The following is a 26087-nucleotide window of genomic DNA, read 5'->3' as shown; positions in this document are numbered from 1 at the left end:
CCGAGGCTGAAAAGGTGGATGGTAAATTGCAGCTGTGAATTAATTAAAATAATCAAACAAGCCAGAGGTCACTCCCACAGTAAGGGGGCTGCTTATAAAGGCAATGTTAATAGAGCATATACCATCGGGGGTTGCCTGGTTCCCTTTTAATAAAGTATCTGTGATTACCTGATTAGCTGTTCATTGTGCAGAGCATTTTGTTCTCAGTACAGCCATGCAGCCAAGGAGGAGAAGAGAGAGGCTTTTATCAGATAAGGCTTGTTTATTTAAAATGTATAACTGACTTCTCCTTTTTTTTAGGGAAGCATGATCCAACAAGCTGCTCGCCTCCAACTACATATACTGCTTCTCTCTCCAGCCTGAGATGAGCCAGTTTTCTGGCACGCGCTTATCTTGGCAAGGTTACCGTAATGATCTGGAATAAAGGTAGGAACACTGCAATGGATACGAGAAACTAACCTTTAATGGTTAGAAGCGGTCACCATCCATTATGGTATTACTCTCGTCATATGCCATCACGCTAGAATTACGACAACGTACCAGCTGTGGTTCTGCCCCCACATGGTATTATTGGAGAAATAAACTGGTTTAGTTTGATAATAGCTGAGGAGGCCAAAAGATGATCCACGTCTTTCGCTGCCGCTCACATTCTTAAGGGCGCTCCTTGTGCGGGAAAGCAGTGCTTGGGAATAAAAGGTCCTGACGATATACTGGAACACCAGTAAACTTGGAAAATTCAAAGAACACATGAAAACTAGACACCTCATGCATGTAACTGTATATTTATTTCTTTTTAAAGAACACTCCTTAAATGTATTGTAAGTCAATATACAAACTTGGTTTCACAGATTTATAATCCACTAAATAGCACAAAATATAATCCAGGTCGTTGGTTTGTTTCATCTGTGTGTGTGTGTGTGTGTGTGCGTGTGTTTGAGTGAGTGTGTGCGCGCGTGCACGCACGCATGCTGCTGATGGTAGCGGTAACCCACCACACGTGTTCAAACACAAGCCCGGGCTCCTCCTGACTTTCCTCTGGAGCGAACCTCACCCAGGTGGAGACCCTGCTCTGGAAGACTGCAACTTTCTTGCCCGTGAATCCCGTGCCTTGAAGAGGCCGGGGTGGCGGTGCTGTCTGCCTCGCCGGCAGGGCCACACTCCTCCATCCGCGGGGCAGGAGCGGAGCCTCCCCTGAAGCTGGCCCGGGTACCGCAGCAGGCAGTGACCAGCCGTGGTGTTCAAGTGCAAAGAAACACCTTTTTTTCCTGCTCCAGACCCCTCTCTGGGACTTAGGGGCACCTCTGCGTGACACCTATGCCCCACGGCCAGCCCTGGCGAGCAGGGGACTGCCAGGGCTCGGCGGGGTGCCGCCTGTCCAGCCAGCGGGCCGGCTCCTCGCCCAGCCCCGTGCGGCCGTAGGGGCCTCGCCACCCTGCTGCTGGAGGCAGGGGAGCGGGTCGAGCCGCGGCCGGACTCTGCCTCCCAGCAGCCAGCGGTGCCCTGGCTCCGCGCCTGGCAGCACGGCAAACCTGGCCTCTCCCGGTGGGTTACACAGACGGCACCAGTGATGCACCTGCACATATTTACATGGGGTGGAATGTTTTCCCATAGCTTTTTAAAGGAGTATATAGATCAACATGTTCACATAAGACCAAATACTTTTAATATATTTATAACTGTTTTATAAAGCTTTGAAAAAACTCACAATAGCACATTGTTTTACTTTAATGCTTTACGGTACTATCAGTTTAAAATCACAATCAGCACTTAAGTTATAGTCAATCCGGCAAACAAGAGACAAAAAAAAATTACAAGAGTTAAGAACTGACTGATACATCCTTTATCTTTTTTTTTTTTTTAACTAATGCATAAGTGCAGAATAAGATAAGATACTCTAGTTTAAATATCTTGTTTTACAATATACATTTTGTTCTAATTACGCAACAGTAAATCCCATGCTTCACATAGAAAAGCAATCCACAACATTAAGAAAAAAATTTACAATTTATGAAACAAAGTAAATAAATATTAGTATTACAGAATCAGAGCTGTACATAAAAGCTGTTCAGTTTTAATCATATAAAAATATGTTTTAGTGCAACCTCACATATATTGATGCTGTTTTGCTTTACATCATTTAGATCCAAGTGTCCAAAAAAGGAAAGAAATTACATTTATTACAAAGCAGATACACAAATTCTAAAATATGTACAAATTACTGCTAAAAAAATGCTTATAAGAATATAAGCAAAGTAAAGAAAAGGCACAAACATCTGTACAATTTAAAAGTACCAGACCCAATAAGAATTTCAAATTTAGTTTTGGTCAGGCTCATGATGACTTGTTATTTTATCTAATTCTTTTGATATAACAAAAGTATATATAATAGCAAACTACTGTAACTTAGAACAGGCATGCTGTAAAGTTGAATACTTCTTCTATCTCTAGAAAAAAAAGAAAGTGGGGTAAATGTATGGGTGAAAGTCTCCATGCATCTCAGATCAATGTGGCTTGCTCTTCTCAGATGACGGATCTTTTCTTTCCTGTGTGCTTGATGGGGGGTCGCTCCTGCTGTGAAAGCCCAACTGCCGGACGTCCACAAAGCTCTTGCTGTAAAAGGTGGGATGGGCTAACGCAGTCTGTGATGTACCAAAACTGTCCTGTTCACCACCGTGCAAGTCAGGATGGGTGGCTGAGGCACAGGTCTGGCCTGGCTCAGATCCACTAAAGTGTTTAATGCTAAAATGTGCACTTTCTAAGGGTTTCTGGTGAGGCTCAGAAGGCCTCTGCAGCTGCTCCGCCCCGTGCAGAACGGCTTCTTCTGTGGCGATTCGCAGAGAGGCTATGGCTTTTGTACAAGTCTGTATGTTCTCCTCCTGCTCCCTCTCGGTAGCCACGACACTGTCCTCCGACGTGCTCTGCGCCAGCAACAGCAACGGAGAGGAGGGCGCACTGGAGGGAGCGGTGGGGTGCAAGCTGTGCAGAGAGGTACGTTTCTCGTGGTGCTTAGAAATACTATATGATTCTTTCGTAAGGATTTCTGCAGTTCCTCTTTGCTTCTCCTCAGAGCCCTCCCTCTGCAGGGCCAGAGTGGACGGAGGATGTAAACCTGAAAGGGCCACCGGTACTGAATGGACCATCTGGATACCCCCGATAGGCATCATGGGGATGGGTGCTCGGATCTGTTGCTGGGAGTGTAGTGGAAGATGACTGAAGACGTAGTCGCTCGGACCTTCGGGGAACGGGCTAGACCCGCGGTGCTCCATACCTCCTTTTTCTCCATATACGTTGAAGTAAGGCCCCTGAGACAACCCCCTTCTCTGCAACCAGAAAAAAACAAGAGAAATGTCAGTGCTGCTACTAGCAAAATTCTTGTCCGGCTGCCAAACCACCTATCTGCTTTCCTGTCTAACACAACCTCCCATTCATGCAGCACCTTTCATCCAGATGGATCCCAAAGCATTTGGAAAACTCCACTAATTGCTTATCCAAACAACAGAGGAGGTTTTGCTTAGCTCAGCCCTACAGGGCTCATGCCTCTGAGGTGAAAGGCAGCAGCTAGTTAACAGTGTTCAGCAACACAATGCAGCAATTTAGGTCAGGAAGTGAAGAGTATTATATTCAACTGAAACTGAGGAGAGAATTTGGGGTAGATAGAGTTTCGTTCCCCAAGATAAATTTGGCCAGGAGATCCATCTTACCCTCTCTTTTGGCAAACGGTGCAAACCGTGCTGGTATTGGCAGTCCACACTGGGTATCGAGACTTTGTTGCAGAGAAATACACATCCGAACACTCCCTGCTCGCCACCACTGCTTGGCAGTACGGGAAAAATCTGACTGTATGTACGTATTTTCAGCCTGATGAAAGATCCTGCTCTGGAGCCCCAGAGAAGGCACTTGCTCCTCCTACCCTCCACCGTGGGCTTTACCCAGCCCTTGATGAAAGGGGATGGGTATTTCCATGGAAGTTCAAGTGCCTCTGTGCAATGAAGACCCAAATTTTTATAGTCATTAAGACAATGGAGCACCACTCTGGCCTAGCCGTAGTGTAAACAATAAACAATAAGAAAAGCACAGGCATTAGCTGTGAGTGAAAGTGATGATTCTGTCGCAGGGAGACTCACCCACTCATAATGGGACTGAGAAGAATGAGGGATTCTGTAACAGCTAATAAAAACCAATCTCACAATATTGACATTTTCAGTGCCTTCCCATTAGTTCCTGCCTTGGAAGAATGAATAGCTCCATCTCCACTCAGTATTAAATATGCCCTGGGCTTTTGGGTTTCTCTTTTTTTCATTCTTAACTTTTAAAATTTGTTTTCCATCTGATGATTAAGTATCATTTATTGCTGACCAGAGGAATAATGATGACAGAAGTGCAGGATGACATTTTCATAATTGCGTGTGGGATTTGGCCACACAACTCTCGGGGACTCCCATAGGAAATTAAATGAACGAAAATGCTCATCTCTGCTCTGCAAATTGACCAAACGCTATCAATTGCCCCAGAACTGTACTGCTGCCACAGTCTTGGTGTGGCAGCCCGAGGATCGCGCTGCTAAATGCCAATGCATTAAAGTGGCAGCACTTCACTGCTGGGAAAGCCTAGCTCTCACGGCATTAAGCAACCTCTTGATCCCATCCCAGGGAACTGGTTTAGGGGGCAATTAAAGATTCATTTTCTGTGCTACCCAGGGGCTCAACCTCACTGTGCTTTGATGCTTTGTCCTGTTCAATATAAATCAACATCGAGACAGGAAGGGTGACCCATAATCATCAGACTCAAACTTAAGAGATGTTATTATTCAGAGACTAATCTATGTTGGGAATTTTCCTATTCAGAAAGTGAGACACTTGAGTCTCATAAAAGAGAAACTGTCATAAGAAAGCACAGTGACAGCACGTTATACTGCTGAATGGGGAAAAATTTACAGAATAAACTGCAGTTGCCAAGCCACAAGACATAGTTCACCTACCCTGTCAGTCCTTCCTATCGCCAACCTCACCTCTGCACAGCTGCTTGCCCCCTTTTTTTTCCATCTTTGGTCTGTCAACCCGTTTCTCAGTCATACTGTCCTCTTGGCTGTTTCCTAAGCCATGACATTTATCACTATTGCATTTGATGTGAACATGGGCTAAGGGAAATAGAGCACAAGCAACTAAAAAAAGGAGTAAAACTCATCGAAGAACAAACCTAGTCACACACAAATCTCTAATTGAGAAAAACACTGGCTTCATGTTGTACCCTGCCAGAGTTTCAAAAGGGAATAGAGCAACAGTCTGTCCTTGTCGGACAGAGGTGGCTAACATGATAGAAACTGCTACATGCTTCAAGATCAGCAGTATCATCCAATATATGTCTCATACGCGTAATTTTTACATAGACAGTGTGTGCATGTCCACTGGATGCCTTCCAAGCCTGGCTGAGCATATATCAGAGCATCTTTCTCTAGCTCTGGCAGACAAGTTTGGAAACGGCCAACATAAATGGTTACAGGCATTAATAACTGTTCATACCTCTTACCCTGCTTCTATTTCCTTTACCAATATCTAGCATTTTCACACCTACAAGCAGACACACATATACATATTCATGGTGAAAGACTGAATATTAGAGGACCTGTCTTCTTTTAACAAACATCCTGAAAATCCCAAGTCTCTATACTGTTGACAGGGCGAGTATTAGATCCCATCACTGAGCACAGCGCAGAAAGTCACGCTATCTTTTTGCAGTGCAGTCAGAATGTGCTGCTGCCAGCGCAGTGAGATGAGCTCCTCTCTTTGTCAGGTGATGGGAATCCAGTTCGTTTCCTATTAATTCTCATTTGTTGCAGTTTAGCATATTTCCCTCCAACTCCAGGTGACATATAATTTCCCAAGCAACAATATTCTGTAGGAGCTTTTCACTAAACTCTCTGACTCAGTCATAAAGCTAGAGTGCCACACCACACCCCTGACCGAAGCCATATCCAACTTCACAGGTCCCCCAGAACGCCTCAAGGATGAGACAGGGTTTACCCTGTATCTGGTACATCACTCAAAACAGGCTATGAGGGATTAAGAGCAAGATGGCATTTCAAAGCCAAGCACCCTTCACAGATGTCCTCCTGGCAGCCTCAGACCAGAGCTTGCAAAAACATGGCGGGTGGAAAACAGTCTCTGATTACTATATTGTAATGTACTTGAGGCTTTTTGAAGTTAAAAACCAGAAAATGTTGAACTCTACTGTGAAATTCAATAACACAGCATATTACCGATGTGCTTTCTAAAAGACATGATGCTTAATAAAGTGACTAAAAATGTGTGTGGACTTCAGGATCAGCTCGATTTGCAGTCCTACTGAGAATGCACCATAGCAGCCTACATATACCAGTGGACCTATTTACAGTTTACCTGGACTGTAGAAATTTTATGCTGGCTCACTGTACAGGAATGCATTTCACTCAAGATGATAAAGTATTGAGTGCTTGGGAAGGGATGTAATATCCAGAAGTCTGGGATGATCAAAGGACCTTAAGTCCTACTGACTTTCAAGTGGATATAGAGGTGCCTAACTCCCCTCAGCCCTTCTGAATATATCAAGACAGGCTTCAGACTTCAAAATGAATGAGAGGTGTAACAAAACAGCAGCACAAGCAAAATCCACTACCTCCTAGAAGCTAAAACAGTTGCTAGGGACAAGTTTTTACCACTCACAGCAAGATATATTCACAGTCTCATTGTGTCTAGCCCTGGGACTGGAAGAAGAGGCAAAAGCTCTAGTCCACACTAAGAAGTAGCAGGGTGCACTAGGAGTGGGGACAAACAGCAACAGAGTGAACCTGTTGGTGCTGGATCCCATGTTCATGATGTAAGTGTTGTGGGGTTGGAGGGGAAGGTTGCTTTGGACTAACCCTGCGTGGTCTCTTCTCGCTCACTTGAATGCCCACTCACAGTTTAAGTGCACCTGCTGCACTCCTGGAGCACATTTTCTGGTTTAATTTCATCTGAAAACAATCCAGGTCACTTACTCCAAGACTGCTCTGCAATGTGAGTCAAAGCACAATAAATGTGACAACAGAGACATATGCCTCATTCAAACTAAAATGCTAACAGAGATCCACTCAGGGTGCACAAAAGCAGCCCTCCCATCTCTAGTCTTTCTCTCAGGACTGGCATAAAATGACTGGGGAGAAGAATCAGAGCCCTTCAATAACGGCACCAGCCTCCTCAGAAAGGAAAGAAACCTGTGGCATTGACAGAAGAGAAGATCCTGAATGTATTTAGAGAAGAGCATTGGGGTTCTGCCTTTAAATTTGAAGATGGGCATTTAACTTGTCAAAGCTAAATGTGCACCAGCATCAACCAGAGCCTTAGGCTACTTTGGAGAGAGTATCCTGTTGCAAGAGTGTATCCTGTTATTAACTGCCAAAGAAAAAGTATATTTTTCTGTATTTTTGTACAATTTACAAAAATAGTTAATTTCCCCATGCTCTTTTCCACTTCCTAAAGAAACAATTTCAGTTGCTTTCTATGTGGTGCTTTCAATGCCAGAGCACTTTACAAGCTCTTTGCACAGGACCACCAAAGTGCATGAACATTCAAGGGGAAGCAACATGAAAGGGAACTAGACCAGCACTGGCCAAAGAGACTAGAGCAAATACATCGATTTCAGTGGAGAAGAAAGAAAACTGGCCTCTTCTGGGAACTGCAGGCAGCAGAAGCACAAAACCACTCTTATTCCTGCAAGGACTGGGAACCCAATGCAGCTCTGAAAGAGGAAGCAGGAGTGTAAGCTGGCATCTGCATCACTGCTGCAGTTGCTAACCATGTTCTGATTTGCGGGATTTCACTTCTTTGAAAGTGAAAAACAGCCTTTATTCCTTTTTCTTCTCTGACAGCTTTCATTTATAGCAAGCTCAGGTGTTACTTGTCTTCCCACACACTGAGTATAACAACTTGTGTTTCACCTAAACTCAACTACTGTTTCGCTGAAGTATGTCTTCCAGAAAAGCATCAAGAGGTGAGGAATCTGTCTTTCCTTCCTTGCAGTCGTTTGTGGAGATGGGCAATCATCCTCACTTGTCATTTCCTCATTTAAATTTGCCTGGGCTCTGCTTTCAGTGATGCCTGTGTTCAGGTTCCAGGGACTGTCATGAGGTCTGGGCTTCTCTCTCGAAACACTCAACATGCCACTGAGTTACCAATGCTTTGGGTAGGACAAATGATCTTTTGCATTGGGTTTTTCACTGCCACGTCCCTGATCCTACCTCAAAAATAAGGTAAGTGTTAAAAGCCCATCTGGCATGGTGGACTTTCCAAAAGAAGGAGCTAAGGGTGCTAAAAGAGTCCTTACAATGTGCTAAACGCCTTGCTGGAAGGTGTGCATAACACACAAGGCAAACATTACAGCAAGAACTGTCAGATGGCCAAGGGTGACTGTTACATACCCTTTTGCCAGCATCATCACACATCCAAAATCTCTACTACAGGATGCCAGTGGAAGTGTCTCACACAGGACATGAGGGACTTGGGCTCCCTGCACAATGTCAGCTGTAGCATCTCACATAATCCCTTTCATTTGGTACTAAGACATCATGACTGCTAAACTGGTGGCTCTTTTTCCTCTTTTTGTGCTTCCTTACTTTGTCAGTAGGACTGCTGGCTGGATTTGTATCCTCTCTCAGCAATGCAGTGATCACTCCTATGAGAGTGCAGCAGGGTTTCAATGTGCCCTTCCTCAAGGACTGCTTAGTTAGCCACCCCACTCTGCTGCTCTCCCCAACAACTTGCCAGGCCACGGGGCCACGTCTAAGATGTGGGGGAAGTACCTGCATTGTTCTCTCCTACACACATGGCCACTCATATTGCAGCCTTCCCTTATCCCCCTGAAAAGATGGGAAGCCACTTTTGGATCTGCCAGACTGGCAGCACCTCGGCTCTGTTTGGTCCATCCCTGCTCCAGCCACCTTTGCCCAGCTGCATCCCTCGCTGCATTCCCAGATGCAGGTAACACAGCAGCCTGGGTCCACAGAGAAATTCACCCCACAGCTCTGGAAACACTGATTTTATGAGCTCAGGGTTTAATTCTTCTCCTCTACAGAGAAGAACCACAAAGATTACATAAAAAGGCAAGAAGACTGGCAATGGGGAAGCGGGGAGGAGAGCGCTGCCGGGAGGAGGGCAGGAAGGCAGGAGCCCTGAGGCAGCGGGAGCCTGTCACAGCTTGCCCGGGTTGAACCCACACATACGGGCTGATAAGGCAGGCAGTGAGAGGGCAGCAGCAACATCAAATGTGGCGAGGGAAGCATACTAAATAAATAAATAAATGCATACATAGTCAGGCTGTTCCTTAACTCTAAAGACCAAATTTATTTGTGGAGAGAGTGCTTTGTGAATGCTAGGGCCTGTCAAAAGTGCCAAGCTGGCAGTTTCTGAGAGCTGATTTACTGAAAGGGAACAGCACAGACAGCAGCTGTGCAAGTTTTGCATATTTCCATTTCCACCCAGACAGTTGTGCCCCTGTCAAAACAGCCAGTCGTGATGGCGCTTTCTGTGGGGCAGGCAGCTGCCTGCTCCTGTCACATGATAATATCCTTTAAACTCCAGTTATAGATCCTGATTTCGATAGGCACCCTGCTTTTCCAAAAGGTTCCATTTATTTCAGTGTTTATATTGCATTAAACAGTATGTTGGTGATGGGCACCATACTGCAGTATCGGGGCCTTAAGCCCTGATCTGGGCTTGATCGCATCTGACAGTCTGGGAAGTAAAAGGTTTTACAGTGCTGTAACAAGCCCCACATGCCATGTAAGCTTCCTGGGCCATTTTAAAATAAAGACGGGGGCAGTTAATGTAAGCCAGCCTAATTTCATTGAAGTTAATGGAGGTACTCAGGCTTGTACCAAGTGAAGACTTGACCCTTAGGCTGACTCTACAGCATCTAACTGAATCAACATCTCGACTTGGTCCCTGTCTATTCCAAATTTCTTGCGTTCGTTCCAGGACTTCCCGCCGAGGCTCAAAGCTTACATCGCCGCCTTCTACAAAGCTGCACAGTTTTTTAAAATACTATGTGCAGATTAGCTAAGAGCACTGGTTTTGACAACAGGAGTGAAAATACTCTTTCATACTTACTGAATGCCCCACTGGAATAGACTCAGACTGTAAATATTGACCCATGGACAACGCTGGATTATGGTATAAGCCCCTCCGGGGAGACGCCGCTCTAACGGAGGCCATATATCTCCTTTCTCGCCTAGGAGACAGATCTCTTCGAACAGACGCATCTTTTCCTGGTGACATTGGTCTCCTTGGCGATAGGTGACGTCTTGGTGACACGTCCCGTCTTGGCGATAACTCTCTCCTCAGCACAGCCTCCTTCCGTGGGGAAAGGTGCCTCATGGGTGAAATATCTCTTCGGGGCGACAGATGCCTTCTAGGTGACAAATCCCCTTTTGGCATTAAATACCTCTTTGGTGAGTTATCTCTATAGGGTGAAGAATCATAGCCAGGTGATGAATGTCGACTGGAAGGTGAGAGGTCCCTCGGAGACGAACTGGGGTCTAACGAAAGCATGTAATCCTCATCCATGCAGCTAGGTATGTCTAACCTGTCTTTATCGGGCTCTGAATCGGTACTCTTGCTCTGGAAAAACCGCTGATATTCTGTCATCTGTGAGTCTTCACAGGAGTCGCTTGGTGTTATAAGCTGAGTAACCTGAATGCTAGGTAAGGTGACCAAGTAACTGATGAGGGAGGAGTGTCCCACGGAAAGGGAGCCCTCGGGGGAAGCCCCCTGCGACGCCCCAGCCGAGTTCACCGACAGGGAGGAGAACCGAGGGGGCTGTGGGCTGGTGCTTCTTGATCTGGTTTTTGGTGTTGAGTCTCCCTGAGTATCATCAAAATCATCCTCATCTTCATCGTCATCGTCATTGTCATCGCCATCCTCGCCATCTGACTCCTCCGCGTCAGAGAACTGGTGCTCTGCTGAAAGGCCTGCCAGGCTGCTGCTCTTCTCTGCCTCCTGCTGCATGTCCTCCATGTTTTCTGAAACAGCCGCGGCAAGTGAAAATGGTGAAAACACACCCCACCTCTTATGCCTTCCGCCACACTCATTCCCCACCCAGCACATCCATTGCCATCGTTGGATGCTCTTTATCTGGGATGGCTGCATAAAGCCATTCTTCATAGCCTCAAACCATAATTTTTCATAATTCATACCTCAAAACTCTATATTTGAAAGGAAGTATAAAAAGCAAATTCACTCTACCCCACCTTGCAACTTCACTAAATGTTGCCATCTCTCACATCTAAATTGAAAAGACTAGGAACTTTGTATGAGACAGATGACAATAGTTCATACTTTTATTTCTAGCTCCTCCTCATGTATCTTAATAAAAAATGTAACTCAGACAAATGGATCAGATTTATTTTTTATACTTCCTGTTTATTAAAAAGATGCCTCTTAATTAAAAAATGCCCCAAATACTCTTAATATATTTTCCCATGCCAGCCACTGTGCTAAAGTGCAATGAGTCATTTGCATACTCCAGAGGCCATTCCAAGTAAATTAAATCATTCTGACATACCTGCTTCTTCAGTTTCAGCATCATCTACGGATGTCATTGATACTCCAAGCTCCAGGCATTTTTTCATGTGTGCTTTAGACTTCATATGTTTTGTCAGATTTCCTATGGATCAGAGATTAATCTAATTAATGGACAACAGCAAAGATCACTCTCCAAGTCAGGTTTTGGTGTATCTTAACTCCGTTATCCTGCAGATGGGGGTTTTTAGTTTAAAAAAAAACAAAACAGACAGGGCTGACTCATCCAGCCCATTGCCCTCAGAGCCTGTTTTAATAAGAGTGGGTTTTTATATCTTCCAAGAAAAAAGAAAAATTCAAATAAACTTAAACTCAGGGCCTGAGAGGTATATAGGCATCTCTCCAATTTTCCACATGACATTTAGGCACCCCAGCAAGCTAAAAAACTCACTTTTGGATGTTATCTATCCCTGGGCTCAGTCTTCATGATATGTACAGACTGCCCAGACATCAAAGTAAGTCCAATGCACACCAGCTGTTCAGGGCTCACACTCCTAGTTTCACTCCTTGAAAGTGGTACTTCCAAGCTAAGGGCTCTCCCATTTACTTCACATGTAGGCTCCAAATGTTCAGTGTGTTCAAAGCATTTTGAACCAAAAGTACCCCACAAAAAAAGACATTTATGGGAGACTTCTCCATGCAAGTTTACCATCTAGCTGCAATCTCTGAACTGAGAGGAGCTGTACTTACAGCATTCACCTGGGATGTGGGAAATCCAGGTTCAGCTCCCTGCTTTGGAGTACGGATCTGAACCAGACACAGCAGGGATTTGAAATCAGATGTCCCATTCCCCTGAGGGAGCAATCTAACACTAGACTATTGACTTTCTGGAGTGCCTGTCTTGGTCTGTTTTTTCACAGATAAGAAAACTGGGTTGAGACTGGCCCCAAGAGACATTTCATGGCAAAGAATCTTGAGCACAAAGCACAAGCTGGAGAAACAAAATATCACTTTAATCCATTAGCCACTTCAGTCACATTTGCAACACCCAGCGGGGAAAGCATGGCACAAGCAAACTCAACCCACTACCACGACGTAGTGCTTCTTAGCTCAAGGAAAGCACCCTGTGAATGCACCTATGCTGCTTTTGGGACCCCAACCAGCGTCTCCAGATGGTGCGTGTGGCACATGCAACCTGGGGGCAGCAACACTGTACCACTCTGTTGGATAGTGGAGGTGTGCTTAGAAGCTCACAAGTCAGTCTTCTCTCCTCTGACTTTCAGTCCCAGCTAGTTCAAATAATTCCCTTCGCAGTAAGAGTTTCTTATTGTGCCTGTGCACTGCATGAGAAGTCTAACTTCCACTGATGCCTCTGGATGGCTAAACGCTCAGGGTGTACACTGAAAACCTAAGTACCTCTGAAGGTCTGTCCCCTACTCTTCTCAGCAAAATAGCAACAATAGTTATGAGGCTGACAACAGCTCATAAGCAGTAATACACCAGTTAAACACTTCTTGTACTTTGAAGGCTAACTTAGCCTCTTCCTACTCATGCCCTTCTTGTGCAACAGCATACCACCTCCTCCCTGTTTTCTCTTCTCTGCCAGAAATGCCAGCCTCAGCAAGCAATTTCACATTTCTTTCCATGCCATCTCTTCTGTCTGGAATGTCCTCTCTGAACACAGCTGCAAAACCACAATCCTCCTTCAAGTCCCTCCTCAAGACCCATTCCTCCAGCAATGGCAAATGTAAACAACGATCCCAGAACTGCTCACCAGATGGTCTATTGGGACTACGAATGAGCAGCTCCTTGTCTTTGTCTCTACACCCCCATGAAAGTTCTCATCTTAAATTAGGTTGATGGGTCTACTACCATCCATCAGCTGTTCCCATCTTTGGCAGAGGAAGAAGTGCTGGAGTCATGGAAACTATTACAATTCTCAATCCTCAAAACAGCCATGAAGCTGCAGTGGGATCTTGGGAGAAATTTCCTTCAGCTTCCTCTCTCCCCCTTCGAGTAAGTTCACCGCACTGGGACCAGAGTCCATTTCCCTCATCTGCCAAAGGGAAGCTAAGAAACTGAGAATGTAAGGCTCATTTGGGCTGTGCTACAAAGAAATGCTACCAAAGAAAAGGATTTTTTTCTTTTAAGGAGGTAGTTGCAACACAAATCCAAATTCCAAAGAATATCATTATCTGTGGCCTCAGGGTGACAAATGGAAGCTTTTTTCTGTGCTGATAAATACATGTGAACACAAGCTATCAGATCTCTATTCATAATTAATGCCACAGTGGATGGAGTGGCCCATCTGGGAGACATACATTATTTATAAACTTGCAACTGACCCACTGTAAAGCCCGTGAAGGCATGTTTTCCTCAGCAGCTGATGCTCTGCTTCTACATTATGTCATAACAAGTGTACTCTCCTGGTAGCATTTAAGTGTTGCTGCAATTAAAATTTGCACCATGTAACAATTTTGGCAGAAAGTATTATTTGTTAGGGCGGTTCCTATGCCACTACATTTTCTCTGCAGACAGATGGACCGGCCAAGAGCCTATAGCTCTTAATGAAGCTATTCAAGGAGTCTTGGAGTCTCGCAAAAATCCCTGAATCAATTAAACAGAAGAGAAAAACCTCTCTCATGAAGTCCTGTATATATAAACACAATAATTTTATTCTGAAGAAAATTCTCTCCTTGATTGCAAAGGGTGCTTGGATCCCAGATGGCAAAATAGCTCAAGATTTTTTTTGGGAAGCAGCAAGAGTTCAGCAAAAAGGGTCAAGTACCTTTAGTTTTGAAGGCAAAATTGCACAACTTGCATACATAAGGCCGGACATCAGTATGAGTGCGGATATGTTTTTTGAGCATGCTTGGCTTTTTGCAGCGAATTCCACATTCTTCACAAATGTACTTTCCTCGGCCACGACCTCTGACATAGACATAATCCTCATTTGATTTATACCTGTTGGAAGAGAGCAAGCATTTAAATCATAGAGACTCTAGGTCACATACATGCACAAACATCACCTTTATGCATCTGATCCTGATCCTGTATATATCTCATCACAACAAATCCACAGAAGTCCATAGAAACTAATGAATTTCCAGGTTGGAACTCACAAAGTATTTGCCTTTCAGGGAATGCACTGGTCCCAGTGTGTTTTAACAACATGAGACCAAAGGGTTGCAGTATGAGAACAGTATAAACACCTTGTCAGGAAACAGATCAGCTGCCATTCCTATAGACACAGCACAACTCCAAACACAAGTCTGCAGGTTGGATTTATTTCAGCTAACTGTAGCCTTATACAACGCAGGCATCTACCACCACTGAAAACAGCGCTGTTTTGTGGCATGGTTCATTTAACTATTTTAGTGTATTTATCCCTTGGGATCAGATAAATCACATCCTGGAAATGCCCGTTTCTCCCCATTAAGCATAAAGGGAATGCAGATGACTAGCAAGGAGGTACGCATTTACACTACAGATGCCTGAAGTTCCTGAAGACAGATCCCTCCCTAAGGGACACCAAGTTGAGTTCACTTGGGTCCGTGCTGCTTTAGAAACAAAATGGGAAACTTCCAACCTGCATACTTAGCAGAAAGCGCTGTAAAAGGAATTTTTCTTAGCACAGGCGTAAGCATTCCGTGCTATTTTTGCTGATTACATAGTGTGTAGTTAGACAATAAATAAGATATGCAAATCTATGTAAAGCTGCACATTGCCTTTACTATCATGATAAATTGTTAATACTGAAATCTAAAAAGGCCCAGGGGAAGTGCTCAGGCTGTTCTGAGGTTTGAAGAGTGCTGAGCATTCCCTAGAGGGAGAATTTCATCCTCATTCACCCAAAGTAAAATCCAGAAATTGCGAGAACTGAGAAATAATATTTTTTCTGCCCTCTGTCCTCCATTGCCCTCTCCCTAAGCAGGACAAAGTACTTTCAGTCACCCTGCAGATGTGCAGCCCACAAAATATCATTGGTACTGACAGTCAGCACTTTAAATAAATAAGGGACTGTGTGAAAGATTCTGTTAATGTGATGATAACTCTACAAGAAGCAAGTGGCAATTTTTGGGTTGCAGAGCTGAAATATTTTTCAAGTGTGCTTTTCTTAGATGAACACTTCTTCCATATGTTCAGCCAGATCACTGGCAATATAAATGCTGAAGCTAATATCTTAGAAATACATAAAACACTGTCCTGTTCTCATGTCCATCTTGTTTTCTATTAAACACATCAGCTCCTCTTTCAAATGTGAATGCCTAAATTCAGTTTTTTTCATCTCCTTTCCAATAAAGTTGGCCCACTCCCTTTTCCAATGTCATTTAATATTTAGCCATCTCTGTAGCAGGGTGTTTTGTGTAACGTTTCTGGGATTCTGCTTTTCTGTCTGCCTCATTTCCCAGGTTCTCCTTCAAAAACACATGCCAATGACTCCTAGTCGCCTCTCTATCCACTGCTTCATCAACTACCTCCAGGCTTTCTCCCACAGACAGAAAAAATGTCCATTATTGTTTGAAAGAGTGCCATTTTATCTTCTTTTCATCTCTCCTTACAGTCTGATTTTGCTGGGATAGAGTCTAGTATATCACCCCTGATTGATACTGGTAAGATAGATGCTGTGTTATAACATGTGCTTTTCTGTTGCTCCATCTCTGCTGTTCCCTGACTGACCTCATTCCACCAGCTTCTGTCACCTGTCAGATCCCATTGGGCACAAAGACAATTAGACAAGATCTGTCTCTTCATCATTCATATGGACAGTTCTTGGCGATAACTGACCTTGACTCTCTAAGTATGCTTCGCAATACTTCATAACAATGACTGTAAGAGAAATGACACACACAAATTTGACATTTGAAGAAGGCCTGGTCCAAAAAATGAAACACCAGACTGAGTCTATGGTGATTATCTTTCTAGCCCCCAGGAATATTACATCTTACTATTAACTCATGCCTCTCTCAAAGCTTTCAGTAATGTCCCCCTTCCCACTACACAACCTTCATATAAGGACTATGGTCACTGCTGCTCTGAGCTTGATTTGAATGGGACTCAAGAGTTAAAAAGCATTAACAAGCTTCAGAGTCCTGCAATTTCTATCCAAAATGTTATTTTATTGGGGATTTTCAATTAGAGCGTATCACTGATAGATATAAAAGAGCAAACATAAGCAAACTGTGAACTCCTGCTGTCAGCTGATAATGTCATTAAGCCAGATATCAGGTGAGCGGGCATGTTTGCCCTGTCCCTCCTTTCTTGCTGTTAGTAACTAACTAACTATACTGCAGCAAGTACTGAACTTCAAATTGCTGCTTTTCTTTGAGGAACACTGCTTCATAACCCATCAGGGTTTTGCAGTCACAGATGATGGAAAGCAGATTTTGTGATTCAGATCATTTCATTCGAATCAAGCTACCTGCCAGACGTAATAATATGGTTGTTAGCTTCCTCCTTCAAAATCCCCTCTGCTGCGATGCTTACAAACTGCTCTTGATGGTCTTTGGTGCAGCAAGGTGGTGATGTGCTGTGACATCTACTTGTCGGCTCAACTCCGTTCACTCTGTTCCTTCAGCTTCTCTCTCATCTCCAGCCCCGTCCATTTGCTTTCTGCCCACCTGCCATAGGAGCGCTCCACTCCCCTGGCACAAGGCAGCTGCACAACTGCGCTCCCCTGCCCAGCGGACAGGCTTTCCCACAAACCAAAAACTGACAACCGCAGATCTTTCTCAACTATGGATTCTGAATTGCCTTCTTCGCACTTACAAAACAAAAGCAAGAGAAACTTAAGCAAATCCACTTCCCAAGACAAACAAAAAGCAAAATGAAAATACCCTGCTGAAATAAGATATCACCATGCACTCGTCTGTCCAGGGGAGAAAATGTGAAACAAAACTGACAGACATTTGCTGCGTAGTTCAGCGCACCACTTGCACGTGCCGAGATGATACAAAGATGAGCTTGGCGAGCAGAGCAGAACAGTACAACAGAACAGCTGTACAAGAGCAAGGAAGCATGGAAACCCACCCATGATAAAAACTAGCTTTCAGAAGTCATGAACAATAACCTGAAGAGGAGGACAAATTCAATAGTCAGGACAGAAAACAATGAAAGATGTGGATATAACATGTAAAGAATATTAGACCCATTAAAAAAAAATAGCCAAACTAATTAAAAAAAATAAATCTATCCTTCCACAAATAATTCCTATAAAATGTATGATAAAATTATGATGTATAAGAAAAGAGTGGACCCATTAACGCTACATCATCTTATTCACTGTAGCTTTGCAGGTTATATGATCCTATTGGGGAAGTCCCAGTCTATTGCACAGGTTATTTGTCCCCTCTGCTCCAGAAATTAATGTGCACATCAAGGTTTCTTATGTTTTGTTCTACTCAAAGGATATCTAAACATAGCCAAGTATTACTAGGAGACATTTTCAGGTGACATGTGAATTATATGTCTTTATATAAATAGCTTCATAGACCTTATTGGTGCACAGGGAAACTTAAGACGGTGTAAGTAACATACAATGTTTCTTAAAGAAGGTGTAGGACGGTAGAAGTGTTTTATGCAGTGATCTGTTGCAGCTCACACTGATCTGAATTCTCCTTTAGGTCGCTTTTCTTAACACCCGTTTACTCTTCTGACCTCTCATCACGCAGCTTACATCAGTGCAGACTATCTTCAGCTGGGTGATCCAAATTCAGAAATGATGAATAGAGGGAAGCAGGCAAATTTTGTACTTCAAAGTGGGTGTGAGCTGAAGCAACAGCTCTTTAAATTTCTTGTAAACTTAGGCTCACCCCTGAATTTGGGTCACTCTTGTGCAGCCAGCCTACTGGCTTGGGTACTAGGACAGTGTACAACTACAGAGAACAGCCAGGATCAGGGTGTCTGGGCCAGCATACCTGTCACAATCTCCAAAATAACATTTTCTACCTTTCAGGCAAGATGTAGGCTATACTCCTTCAGTGTTGCAGACTACAGAGAATTGCCAATGTTCATTTCATGGAGACTATCCAAGCAGAGCCAAAACACATAATGTTAATGAAGGACAACTGAGATTTTAAAGGGTACAAACTGATGGGAGAAGGAAACGGATGTACAAATTTCTCACATCTCCATCCTGACCTATTTAGTTACCCCAATAACACAGTGCTGTGAGATCATCTGAGTTTGGTAAGACTGAAAAACACATCTTGTTCAGCCACCTGACTCTTCCCTACTAACAACTGGCAAATTAATTGCATTGTGTCAGAATTCTGTAAAAGAAATAAAACAATATCTTCCATTTTAGAGTGTACTGCAGATGCAAACAAGTGTCCATTTCATTTGCTTTTTATAACAAGCTTCTTAAGCCTCAAAACAATGCTAATGAGCTTTCAGGTCTCCTTTTCCCTTCTCTCTGTTATTTGTTTCTGTTATCACTTGAGTGATAGACGGCCACGGTAAAATTAAACATTATTTTATCAACCATACATGACAGATCTATGGATTAGGCTTAGATATCATAGATTTCATTGTCATCTTACATTTTATCTCCAAAATCCAACCTCAGTAAATAATAAAAATTTACAAGAATAAGAGTAAGCATGCCTAGCTAACCCACTGAAGTGAGTGGAGGTCCACAGAGTCTAAAAATTGAAAGATATCCTCATGGAAGCCATTAAATACAAAGAAATGGTATAGAAAATATCAAAATGTTAACTGTTTATCCATTTCTTTACGGCCTAAGGAATGAAAGCAACAATTTCAAGTGAGTGCTCTCACACAGATAGAAAATATAATTGTCCTAAGAGCAAAGTGGAGCCAAGAGTAAGTATACAGGTACCCCGTAGTTTGTTTTAAGACTGACATATACACAAAAAAAGAAGAGGCTGGGGAGCTACAAGACATGGCAGGAATACAGGAGACTGCTCACATCCTAATTCATTCATATTAATTTTCAAATCTCTTTAAAATCACAGGCTGAGCTTGAAATTTCCAGTTGCATTTTCTTACCCTCCTTCAAAGATTTTAATTCGTATCGGCTCAGTTTGTTTGGATGTAATGTCTTTATCTCCATGAATGTCTCCTTTTACTCTTTCTTTTATAATATTCCCCACTACTTTCTTTTCAAGCTTGCTGCCAAACAAGAAGAATGGCTCGTGTTTCATCTGTAGAACAAAGTCAAGGAAGGGTGTTACTGCTGGAGCACACAATAAACGCACACTTCATTTCAAGTACTTTTAACATTCCAGGTCAAAGCCAAACTCTCATTTTGGTGCAACTCTGTAAGACGATTTAATTTGTCCCATTTACTTTGACGGAGAATAAGAGAGGGGGCAGCATGGACAAATTTTTACGAGAGTCTTGACAGAAAAGACAGCACCGTATCTTTCCTCAGAAAAAAAATCATGGAAAATAGAGATGGAAAAGCCTTAGAAGGTAATTTATTGCCATTACAGAATTTTCCCTGGCACCATTATCTAATGCTTAGTCCATGAGGAAGAATCAGTGTGTAAAAGACATTAAATGGATCTGAAGATCCTTACTCAATTTTAACTTAATCTTTACTTACAAACGCGTGTGGATGTTTGTGTCTGATACTGTTTGAATCAGGATATGGCAAAAACAAAGGACAAAATAAAAGGAGATAATGTATTAGGCTCTGGCATACATGAAGGGAGGGCTTTAAAAGCCTCACTTTTTACATCTGATTTTGAAAATGGAGACAGAGACAACAGAAGTAGCAGAGCTTGAAGAAAGGTAAATTAAGGCTCAAAAGTTGTCACGGGAAGATGTCAATGTCTGATTTCCCAATGGAGGATGTTTTTTTTTTTAAAAAGACATTAACTTACATTTCATAGTTTACTAGTATTTTCTCAAATAAAGATATACTAATTTAATTTTATTAAAACCTCTTATTTACCTGAGCAAACTGCTTCCATGCACTTGATGATGTCAGTTTACCAGCTCCAGGTCTATGCATAGCAGCCAGAGTGTAGATTTCCGTGGTGTTTTTTTGCTTGGACCTTAAAAGTGCTAAAGTGGTCTTTGTACTTAGCCCAGATGGGTTTGGGTTACACGAACTTATACACCATGAGGCATAAACAGAAGATTTGAGGGTTGGTTGCTGAATGTAATTGGGTTTCGTATAGTTTAAGAAACACCAGCTCACAGTAGTAGTAGTGCGCAGACTTGGGAACTGAAGGATCTGCTGAAAATCTGCTACGTCTGTCAGAAGAATGGTTGAGCCTGTGACTTTCCCACTGGTATTGGATGACATCTGGACTAACATCCCAAGAGGCAATTTTTGATGTTTCAGTTGATCTTCTGGCTGAATTTCTCCTGGTGGCAATGAAGACCTCTGTGGACTCATGCTCATATCTGAGGCTGTTTCATCCACATCCAGTTCTTCTGGCGAGTCTCTTCCTTCAGAAGGGCCACTGGACTTCTGCCCTGGTGACGTGGAATCAAAACTGGAAAGTTTCTCCCTGCTCAGTGGGAAAGCATCAGCTGTTGGCACGTTGACAGGTGGGAAATCTTGAGATGATGAGGATGACAGCGGTGAAGAGGATGACATGGATGGCAGACTTTCTTTTGGCTCGGTAGCACAGCTCTGCCTGACTAGTTGAGGCTTCTGCATTCTTGGAAAATCTTTCTTTATATCTGAGTTAGTTAACTCAACTGCACTTAGCTCCTCAACTATCTGCCCGTACATTTTTTCTTCTTTGACTCGTTTCTGCTGCTTGGTCTCCATGAAGAGCTCCAAGCTGCTGGCAGGTGAAAGCATTCGCTTGCTTCCTCCCAAGGTAGAAGCCATGTCCGAACTGGAAGGCAAACACAGGGGAATTGGTGGCTCCAGTCCCAGTGGTAGTGTCTGCGGCACCTTCCACAAAGGATATTTTTCTAGCCCTCCATGCTGACCCAACATCTGAGCTATGTTAAATCCAATTCCTTGCATGGTTGCATTAGTTGCCAATGTTCTTTGAGAAACAGTCTCATCAACTTTACAAATTACAATCGCAGGACTGTTGCTCTGTCCAAGGATCTGGGAAATGCTTGTGTACATGACACTACCGTAAGATGGCACATGGGTTTGAATCCTGACGGGAACAACTGTTCCTGGCAAAGACTGTACAGATCCATCACTTGGGGAATCAAAATCTGTCTGAAGATGCTGCTCAGAGGAGGTATCTGTTGGTTTAATGCTATGGTCTGACTGGTACTTCGCAAGAGTACTTTTTGAATACTGCCCAGATGTTCCCGAGTAATGCTGGTATGCTTGCTCTTTAGCATGCACATAATCAGCTGGTTTCTTTCCAATAAGCTCTGGTGCATGTTCCAGGTGATAACTTGGAGGAACATCTGTTTGGAAAGGCTGTTTGCCATAAGATTTCTGCAGCTGTTGTACAAAATGATGCTGGAAGTGTAGAGGTTCTGTGCATGACTGCCACAAGACAGGCTGCTGGGATGGTGGTAAGTGAACCATGCAGACAGCTGGATATGGGAACTGAAACAAGGTGCTATGAATAGGGGGGAAAGGGACTTTTTCCTGATGTGCAAATAGCTGCTGCTGCTCTGATGGATGTTTGTTAGGAATATAAGGTGCTTGTTGGATCAAGGGAGTCCTTAACATTTCCGGGCTGTCTGCAAGAAGAGCCTGTTGCTGGGCAAGGTGGGGTGAGCTATTACTGAGCTGAGCACAAGAGCCAATAGCCTGTTTTCCAGAGTCATCTACCTGAATGGGCTGAAGTACAGGGGAAGGGGAGTGATGCCAGGCAAGCTGGGAGGAGCGAAGACCAGCCTGTGCATGTTCCATCTGCTCCTGCTTTATACTTTGTTCTGTGCTCTGATCAGTCTGGGAAATCTCTGGAAAACCAGTGAAGGAAGCCTGGCGAACCAAGAAGCATTTCTTCCTTTCTCGGGATGGAGATAGTGCCGTAGTAGGTGTGCCAGCTGAAGAGGCATGAGACAGGTTCCCATAATCAAAGGATTTACTTCGGATCTCTGGGACTTCAGCAGCATGAGGACAAGGCATCTGTTCAGATGAGCAGCGTCTCATTTCCCTCTGATGGTGATGCCCAGGAACAGAAAGTGAGTAAGCACCAGCTGGAACTGTTAAAAACTCAGACTGTTTTCCAAACTCATCTTGTTTGGGAGGCGTGATGAACTTCATATTCTCTTCTCTTTCAAAGGACATTGAAAAACTCGAACTGTGGGACAAATTACTTTCTTGGCTAGGGCTGCGAGAGAGGCTTGTACCTGTGGACTCAAAGCTGGATTCGCCAGAGGAGTGCTCCATGTCAGCCAGTCGTAAACGCTTCTTTTTGGGTGGTAGCTTTTCGGCTGGAAGTTGAGAAAGGGTTTCACTTCTCTGAGGCCACTGGAATTCTTCGGTGGGTCTCTCCTGCTCTTTATTCTGCACTTCTTTGTCTTTCTCAGGCTTATCTGGCTCCTCCGTGACACGAATTTCAGGTACCTGAATGTTGTGCTGGCGAACCAACCTGGGCTGCATATGATACGGCTGAGGCTGCTGGGATGGAGACGGCTTACTGGTGTCAGCATTTTCCGTTTGTGGAGCCCGGTCTGGGCTCATCGGGGACTCACAAATCTCACTCTCGCATGTTTCAGATGGTGAATACATCTTTTCCTGCTGGCATGCAATATGTTCTGTAGATTCAGACCTTTCAAATGAGTTTGGCCTGCTCAACGAATTTGTGTGCTGAATGACAGAGATGACATTTCCAGGGGGCTTTCTAGCCAGTGATTCTGCAGTCTTTTCTTGCTCTGCAGTTAAGGATGAGTCTTCCAGAGAAGCTGCCGGGCTTCCAGACTGCAAGTAAGGCCTGCAGATTTCAAAACGCTCTGCATGGCCATGGGCAGCATTGTCCAGGCCTTGAAGGGCAAATCCACTCCTTGGCACTTCCTGAATTTGGGATTTGGGATCAAAGTCCAAAGGCTGAATTCCCCCAGTGGTGCCAGTCGTACTGCTGCAAAGCATGGGACTGTCCTCTTCATCTCCAACACTCTCCTCTTTCCTGCGCTTTCTGTTTTCAAAAGTTGTTCCAAGCATGGATGGCACTGCCTGAGATTGTCCAAGTGGATCAACAAAGTATTCTCCCCCCTTGTTCATCCCACCTAAGGATGGCGAGTCCCTGTAGTTCTGCTTCTGAGCTTCAAATTCTTCCCACTTTCTGTAGTGCTTTCCACTGGCATCATAGTCATAAAAGGTCTTGTCTCCTTTCTTCTCTTTTAAGGATGGTCCTTTCTCACCTCCTGTCTGTCTGCTGGAAGCAATAATGGTATTTTTCCCTGGCCTTCCATGATAGTCTGAATCTGAGTGCCCTTCCTGCACAGAGGGTAGTTCAAAGGCAGCCTGTCTTCTCAACATCCTTTGGTGGGATATTCCCACTGTCCCGGGGTAAAACACATCATCTGAGCCAGTCATCTTCTCATCAAATGAATGGCTTCCTCTCAGAGATGGGGGAATACTTAGGTTGTTTGCAGAAGAGGTTGGCATGGAGTTACTTCTAATAAGAGGAGAGGAATCTACTGGGGGCTCTAGAAGGACGGGCACGTCACCCTGCTGACTGACTTGGTACAGGTTGGATTCACTTTTGACAGATGATGCGGTGGTCTGGGATTGTCTAGATTCTGTATTGCTGCCTGGATAAACTTGTGTGGATTTAATAGTGCTCAAATTACTGGAGTCAATGAGTTCTTCTTTATTTGGAGTCAGCTGAGAAATGTGTTCCTCAAGCATCTTGATATCTAATCTGTTATTTAAAAGAGGTAATGGCTCTGCTTTGCCCTTTCTACCCATTAAACTGTGTTCCTGATTTGTTGTGGCTACTGTTAGTGCTGTCCTTTGATTAATCCTATAGAACTTCCCAAAGATGATCTCTTCGTAAGACTTTGCATTAGTATTTGGTGGGCTAATTTGTTGCTCAGCACTTTCTGAGCGGGAAAAATAACCAGAGTCAGTGCTTCCTTTACTGTGTGGGCTCAGGAGGTTTAACGACTGCTCAGAATCTTGCCCTTTTTTCTCTGACAGTCTTAGTGCAAGTCGCTGTTTAACTGTATGAGAGTCATCAGACTTAGTACTTAAGGATGGGTTTTGCAACATATCAGAGCCAATATATGGTGAACTCTCACTGGGTAACTGAATTCCACTTTTAGGGATAATCAAAATGGGCACTTTCATTGGCCCCACCAAGGACTCTTCCATGGAGGAGTGAAAACTGCTCCTGCTAGCGATGTCCAGGGGGAGCTGCGGGATGGGGCTCAGTTTGTCAGGCCCTTCCACTAGGAGAGGGGTCTCCTCATCAGTGTCCGTGCTTTGCTCGCCGTCTGAATGTATTTCAGCTTCCACATCGATGTAACTGGCATCTAGGTCCAACTTAGAGACTGCCGATTCTGTGAAAGGTACCAACCCTGCTTTAATTGCATGGGCATGTGACTTCCTGTGCTTGTAAAGGTTGCTCTTCGTCTTGAAGGAGAAACCACAAGGAACACAAGGGTACGGTCGCTCCCCAGTATGAGACCTAATATGCTTTTTAAGTACGCTAGGTTTGGCACAAGCCCGATTACAGTAAGGACAAATGTACTTGCCAGGCTTTTTGGGTTTGTGCTCCTTTTTGTGAGCATCATCTGATTGTTCTAAAGATTTCTGTGAATATTGGCTGTATGCAGGGTTCAAACTTGAAATCTTCTTCCTGGAGAAACCTCCACTATGGCTATGCATATGAAAAGGAAACAAGTCCTCTGAGGCAACTGATTGCAAGTGGCTAGGAAACTGCCACGGAGGGCCTTCCAAGCTCTGATGTGGCTTTATGTTGTGCAAGAAGCCTTGTGGCAATGAATGCTGTGGGAAAGAAAGTGAATGTTGACATGAGTAAGGACTTGGACGATGCTGTGGATATTGCTTCTCTGTGACTTGCTGTGCAGTTTCATTCGATGATACCAGTTTCCCAGAACTAAAAAGTTGTGCTGATGCTGTGTTTCCAATTTGCTCGTGATCTATTTGTGGTTGCCTCTGTACTTCTTGATTGCCAAAAGTGCTCATCTTAATAACAGCTGAATGTTCTTGCCTCCATCTACTTGGTACTTTAGCAGTTTCTCCAGACCTTGAGGTAGCTTTTTGCCCTATAGCTGTGTCCCCAGAGTCCATTTTGTTACACAAGGTCTTAAGTGCTAGTTCACTTGAAAGCTGTGCAGACACATGGAGTGTGTCCAAAGCTGTGCTTTTTAAAGTTTTGTTGCTCCCATTTTTCCAGGGCTGTTGCAAGTTCACAGACTTTTCTTTCTCTTTGGAACTTTCCACGCAGTAGTCTATAGGCATTAGATTTGTGTCTGTACACTAATGTGAGTATTATACAGTTCTGTTCATGGCAGGAACTTTCCTAAACAGTTTATTTTACATTTGCAAAGACTTGTTATAGCATTTGGACATTTTCCATTGTTATTATTCTGAGATGCAGAATGACCCAGAGATATTTGTGATCTACTAGAGCAAAGTTCTCTTCATCTCTTCCATGGTGACACAGCTATCTGTAAGAAAAAAGC

General features: G+C 43.8%; 1 protein-coding gene across 6 annotated transcripts in view; it reads right to left on the bottom strand.

Moving 5' to 3' along the window:
* Positions 1-766: 766 nt before the first annotated feature.
* HIVEP2 (HIVEP zinc finger 2) overlaps positions 767-26087 on the bottom strand; it is a 143831-nt gene continuing 118510 nt past the window's right edge. For all 6 annotated transcript variants that reach the window (XM_087776056.1, XM_087776054.1, XM_087776055.1 and 3 more), the window contains 6 exons: positions 20449-26072; positions 19539-19693; positions 14317-14492; positions 11572-11673; positions 10119-11029; positions 767-3320 (listed from right to left, as the gene is read on the bottom strand). In XM_087776056.1, the coding sequence (XP_087632182.1) occupies positions 2502-3320; positions 10119-11029; positions 11572-11673; positions 14317-14492; positions 19539-19693; positions 20449-25863 (7578 nt within the window). In that variant the 5' untranslated portion in view covers positions 25864-26072 and the 3' untranslated portion in view covers positions 767-2501. The remainder of the gene's footprint in view (positions 3321-10118; positions 11030-11571; positions 11674-14316; positions 14493-19538; positions 19694-20448; positions 26073-26087) is intronic.

The sequence above is a fragment of the Nipponia nippon genome, unplaced genomic scaffold (assembly GCF_047370975.1).
Source record: "Nipponia nippon isolate SJK-2023a ecotype South Korea unplaced genomic scaffold, ASM4737097v1 scaffold_4, whole genome shotgun sequence".
Classification (NCBI taxonomy): Eukaryota; Metazoa; Chordata; class Aves; order Pelecaniformes; family Threskiornithidae; genus Nipponia; species Nipponia nippon.
The sequence above is the reverse complement of the archived record's forward strand: the minus strand, read 5'-3'. Positions and strand labels throughout refer to the sequence as shown.